Source organism: Arvicola amphibius, chromosome 1 (genome assembly GCF_903992535.2).
Source record: "Arvicola amphibius chromosome 1, mArvAmp1.2, whole genome shotgun sequence".
Taxonomy (NCBI): Eukaryota; Metazoa; Chordata; class Mammalia; order Rodentia; family Cricetidae; genus Arvicola; species Arvicola amphibius.
In genome coordinates, this window is record NC_052047.1 from 176,897,623 (window position 1) to 176,903,817 (window position 6,195).

Genomic DNA, 6,195 nt, shown 5'->3' on the forward strand with positions numbered 1-6,195 from the left:
GATGAAGCAGGTGGAGAGAGAGAGTGGCCCTTACCTCCATCTGCAGGAGGTCCTTCTCTCCCTAGGACTGTGTGTTGGGTACCTGGATGCCAGAGCCTTTGTATGGAGACCAGCACCAAGGACTTTACTTACGTCATCCAGTAGCTGTGAACACTATATCATTTTGAAAGGAGGCAGTCACCATTCCATATAACAGTTAGGTGCATGTCTTCAATACTTCTAAAGACCATTTCAAAATAGGTCTTAAATACTAAAGGAAGGGGTATCAAATATATTAGCAATATTGTGGAAATTCCAGTTTCACCCATTCACAGAATAGGGTCTCTTACTCTTGTGTGGTTCAGTGGGTTTTCACCAGCAGTGGCCATGGGAGAATCCAGGGCTCAAAATCTCAGCCCACAGAGTTGCTGGTGGGATGCAGCGCGTAGTCTTCTATAGGTCCTCCACAGGAAGGGGGAGGAGGGGAAGGAGGAAGGGAGGGAGAGGTACTGATAGTAACTTGAATCTTAAATGACAACCTAAATTTTAGCTTTTGTAATCACGATTACTAGTCAGTATATATTATAATCCCCAGTTCTTCAGAGCTTTTCTGTATAAACTCTTGTTCTCATGTAAACACAGTCTTACTCATACTTTCTTTTTTATAGTCGTACCCAATGGTATTGCAGTACCGACCAAGAATTGATTTTGGGTAGGCCGAGGGGCCCAGACTGCACGGAAGGAGCCCTGCACTGTTTGTTTACTCGTCGACAGATTGCACAGTGAGCGGTGTGTGGACTCGAGAGACACAGTCTGATTGTCAGCATGCACATACGGCCATCGTCTGTCTTGAAATTGTCAGTTTCCTTCATGTTGTTTCTCTTAGGAGCAATCCAAGTGCCCTTCTGCTACTGACCATCTGCATAAGATGCTCGTCTCGTCTCACAGTGTGCAAGGCACGGCTGGACTCGGTTAGGTGTGCAGCCGTGACTCTGCTTTCTCAATATTTTGCTTGCCTGTTGCAAGATTGTTCTAATGTTAATTACACTAGTAAAATGGCTCAATCCTTGTGGTGTTGCAGTTTTCACATACTTAATACTTTTATTCTTGTTAAAATAGAGTACTGTACAAGAACCTAGTATAATTATATCTTGAAATTATTTTGTATAAGAATATATTTAGAAAAGTGGTTTCTGAACCACTGTCCTATTCTTGGTAAACTTTTATGTAAAAAAGAATAAACAGCCAAAAAAAAAAAAGCCAAAATACCAGCTCATTCTTGAGTGTAAGTCCTTTTGTGAAGAATTCCAGTTACCTTTTGACCAGAGCACATTACAATTTGAGATGCCCTGAAATGTCTGGGTAGTCTCTGGCATTGCACAGGAAGGCATGTTAGCCCTTCATATTGAAAACATACATGATTTGGACAACTGAAGTTCATAACGTTGGCAGCTGATCATACTGACTTGTAATAAATCAATGTGTGAGTATGTTGATGCCTGTTACTGTCTTAGGGAAGTGGGTGTTGCTTTACAAAACTCCATTAGTTGTCTGGCCATGTTGTGTGCATCACTGCGTTGTTGAGGCCATTCCGTAAAAGTACCGTTTCTTCCAGTTGTCCTTAGGCATGTGTTGTGGCATACAGAGGGTTATGTATGATGGTTTCAAAACTAAGATTTTAGGTAATATTCGCTCATTTATGGATTCCCAAAATCTCAAATTACTGATCCAGATTATTAGCTGCACAGCACATTTCCAAACCACACGCACAAAACAAAATAAATGCCATGTAGTAGATAAATATTCTAACCAAAATTAGTGGTTTGGGGTAGTTTATTAAGTTACTTTAGTAAACAGGAGAAGTAGAATTATTGTTTTAACTGTGAGTTCATTAAAAGTGAGTGTACCAGAATTGAGAACCGTGATGGTGTCCTTGATATTGGCAGTTTGGTTCCGTCTTCCATTCATTTTAAAATTAGCCTGCAAGTCAGGTCCTCTGTTACCTTATTACATGAGTAACATTTTAGATCTTATAAAATACATAGTTGAAAAAGAAAACTGTGGAATATGTCAGTTGGTTGCTTTGAAACAAGTTAGCTTCTGAGGGGTGGGGGAATTCAGGGATCCGACAGGAGCACTGTGTGTGTCTCACACATCGTTTTTAAGACCGAACACAGGTGCTCTATGCTTTCCAGCAAAATATTTCATAAGCTAATGCTTTCTGGATTCCAGAGTGTGCCATAGAAATAAAACATACAGCCCTAAGAAATATACAAAGTGCAACTCAATCTTGGCGTATTTCATAAAGGTTTAAATGTCTGGGATTATTTTTCCTTTTATCCTTTTTTTTTCCAAGTCAAAAAGTGTATTAAAGTTCGCTGCATTAGAAGGCCACAGCATCTTAACTTCATCTTGTTAGACTGGCCGTTTCTGGAAGAACTCACAAGCGGGGTTTAAAAGGCAGTTCATTTACTCTAAAGTTTAGAGATGATCATTATACTTGACAAAAAAAAAAACTGATTTTGTTATCTGACTACAGAAATGATTTTGACATTTTACAAATGTCATTTTATAAAAAACCTAGTTGTCCCTAAACAAATTTTAAAGATACTATAGTTTGTCACATTAGGTAAGTGTATTTTAAACATGGAGGTTAATTTTAATTAACTTAAGTCAAAATCAATTTTGAAAGCCACATGCTAAGACTCAGCTGTTTGGTTCCCCAACTAAAACTTAAGGCCATAGATGAATTAAATATATAAGATTACTTTAAATTTTGCTAGTTGCCTGACATGTTACCACTATTTTCCAAGGGATACATAGGAAATAGTTTATAAAACCGGTTTTATAAAAATTCTTTATTTAATGTTATGCATTGACGTTTTTACTGAGATGCAATAGAGTATGTGCCAAAACACACCATTAAGGATGGCTGATGTCACATGGGAACATGAGTAATGTATTGCTGATGGAATCGGGCTTTTTCAGCCGCCTCCTCTGGTACATCAGCCAAGTGTGGAACATTTCCTTGTCTGGTGTGACATGCACCCACTGTGGGAAACATGAACAGGCACTGTTTGTGGCCAGCTTTACATGTACAGGGTTTCCTTAGCATGACCCTGTGTATTTAAATAATCTTCAGGAACAGCACTCTGGATCTGTACACTTAAGAATAAGTGAACATTATTCTTTAATCTGTTGTTCCTTAAGCAATAAACTAAAGAATTCTACTCCAGAAAAGATTTTGTTACCTGTTTTACCTGCCTTAAAAATCAGACATAAAAGGACTAAGAATCTTGGCTATTAAGAATGCCTGTGGTCTGTAAGAATCTCTTTAAATTGCAGTAATCACATCAGTTAAAAGAGAAATGAAAACGTCCTTTTCTCAAGCTTAAATTAAAAGGCTCATTGATGAGGTTATATTAAGTCTGAGGTTTGGGTAACGAGAATAATGTTTTTTGACAGCTTTTACATATTCCTTATTCACTAAGCATCTGCCCCATACTAGCGTGCTTCACAGGACAAATGCAGTGAGCACAAAGAAAGAACCCAGTCTGTTATATAATGTCGTGAACTGTTAAGCTTTACTGACTATTTAAAAGAAAGTGCCTCATTGCTAAAGTGCATTTCTGTTTTAGGTTTCCTACATAAGTCTCCAGTTATCTATATCTGTCTCATAAATGGTTTCATATCTAAATGGGCACTTAACAAGCTAAAGTAGTCATTTAAAAAAGAGTTTTATAAGAATATAGGTATCACCAAAGACGTTTTATTGTTAGTAACCATGTTGGAGAGAGTTTGGACAGTTGAGAGGATGGGAACTGTTAGACTGTGACATCACTTACTGAAGCACTACCCATGATGCACTGCAGTGAGATTTCTGGGTGTCCCTGCTACGGCCAGCATATTCCCCTTCAGGTGTGTGCACCTTAGTTTCAGCCCCATGCAGTGGATCTTAGAAAATCCTCAAGGGTGAGAAAGAAATACTGTCCCCATGAAAATGAGTGAAATACAGATTTGGAAAATTTAGATTTTTAACTTTTAAGAAGCCTTTTATTCCATGGAGGTGGCTTGAAGAAAATTATGCCTGTTTAGCTCCGGGCTTCTTGGTAGACATGCTTTAGTAGAAGTGCTGATGAGCCTGCCTGTGTAGGACATACATAGTACATCCTACTGGATTTACAGAAGCACTTTTGCTATTTGAAAAGCAAAATTCCCCAAGGGCCTGTGATTGTCTTTTCTTTAAAAGTGACTTTCTTAGCAGCTACTTTTGTTATTAAACTTAGCCATGTGGCAAAATTTTGACAAAAGCACTGAAAAATGTTTCAGCACGCCATTCTTTTTCTGGGGTTGATGGTCTGCTCTGCGCCGCCACTAAGGTAAAATCCGCCTGCGGTAGACCAACTGCAGAGTGGACGAATCGGCCCCACGGTCCTGTGTAGTCTGGTCTGCAAGCACTGTGCACCTGAGCCGTCCATGTCCCTCATCCGTTCCTCTGATTGGATAAGGGATTCTCTAGAAATCTGTGCTTTCTATCAGTGAAGCATCGGTCTGAATTTGCCAAAACTTCTGGGTTAGAATCAATGCCTTGAAATGCTGTTCCGCTTGTTTTCAATGTGTAAATCCTCTGGAGGGCAGTAAGGGACGTACGTGGTGCGTCCTGCTTCATGGGAGCCTGAACAGTGTCAGATCTCTAGAGACCAGACGCCTTTCAGAGCACAGAGTCGCCACGGGATTGGGTTTACTTGGTGGACTTCGCTCCAGTGTGCTTTGATTGAAAACATGAGATTAAGATAAAATGCATAAAATGTCCTTAGTGGCTTTCATTGTATTAAGTTGTAGTGTTTCTCGGGTCATTTGAAAGTCCTTTTCCTGGAACATGATTTTCACAAATAGTAAGTTTACACCATATTTTCTAGTAGAATTAAAATATTTGGGCACTTTTTCAGAAAATGATGTAATTTTCTGAAAATGAAATTAAACATTTCAAAAGAATTGTTTTAAATTCTCATGCAGATGTCTCTGTCCTCGGGCCACCTTTCCATGATTCAAAATGGCGGCTTTCCAGGAATGTGTTTATCTTAATTGTCTTTGACCTAGAATCAAGGGTAACACAGGCGTGTTAACTACCAGGCCTAGCTTTCTTCGGTCTTGTAGTGCTTACTAGAAAGCCAGCTGTAGCACACATGGGGACATCTCCACAGTCTGGCGTATTGACATGGGACCAGGAGTGGCTCCTCTACACATGGGCATGTCTGGAGGTCACCCTAGCACTGTGGAAGGCCGGCTTTCTTTTGCAGTCTTTTTCAGAATGGGGGTGGGGGTCTAAGTGTCCTTATGAAGCTGTGGTCTAGGACAAGAACGTGGGGGGAGGGGGGGTGTGTTCCTTCACTTTGCTGTGCCTGGCAACTCAACAGCGATCATTTCTTAGAATAGCACAGAATATATTGTAGAATTATGTTGCTAATTTTATTTTGAAATACGAAATATTTTAAGCTTTTTGTCAAAAGTGGTAACATCTTAATACAAATAAAAACCTTTTTGTGGTTGTAAGATTTAGCTTATGAATCATTCAAATTGAAGTGAAAGAATTGCCAGGTCATTGTTAATGACATAGTCTATTAAGAATCTATGTATTTTTGTAAAGGAAAAGCACTTGTAGATATTTAATCAGTACAAGGTCTATGTCTATTTCGCAGAAAGAAAATGCTGCTTAGAGATTCTCTCTAAATATTTTTTATTTTTGTGCTCATGTATTTTCTGTTCGTCTATGGAATGTTCTGTACAAAACTGTATGACTGTACCATTGAGCTGGATAGTTTTTGTTGTTGTTGTTTTTTAATTCTGGGCTTAGCCATGTATATTTGACCATGTTGAAAATAGTATCTTTGTTATTAAATTTTTGATTGCATATTTATTGATTGCCTGTTTAGTGTTACTTGGTATAGACTACTACCTCTTTTAAAAATGTTCCTTTAAGTTGTTTGCATAGCAAATTTTATTGAGATTTATTGAGTATTTGAGATTATAAACAAGTGTTATGGAACTTTTCTGAAGATGTGTCTGCCCCTTAACTAGTACCTCAGGTATCTACATGCACATGCCAAATTATTCAAACCCAGGGAGTCTCTAGAAAAAGTAATTATGCATCAAAGACTCAAGAGACTTGAAAGACTTTCCTCCTCCAGTTAGAGAACTTGGCTTTGAACATTCCTG

General features: G+C 38.7%; 1 protein-coding gene across 5 annotated transcripts in view; it reads left to right on the top strand.

Moving 5' to 3' along the window:
* Pcgf5 (polycomb group ring finger 5) overlaps positions 1-5,896 on the top strand; it is a 119,672-nt gene extending 113,776 nt beyond the window's left edge. For all 5 annotated transcript variants that reach the window (XM_038326154.1, XM_038326183.1, XM_038326173.1 and 2 more), the window contains one exon: positions 648-5,896. In XM_038326154.1, coding sequence (XP_038182082.1) covers positions 648-685 — 38 coding nt within the window. In that variant the 3' untranslated portion in view covers positions 686-5,896. The remainder of the gene's footprint in view (positions 1-647) is intronic.
* Positions 5,897-6,195: the final 299 nt, after the last annotated feature.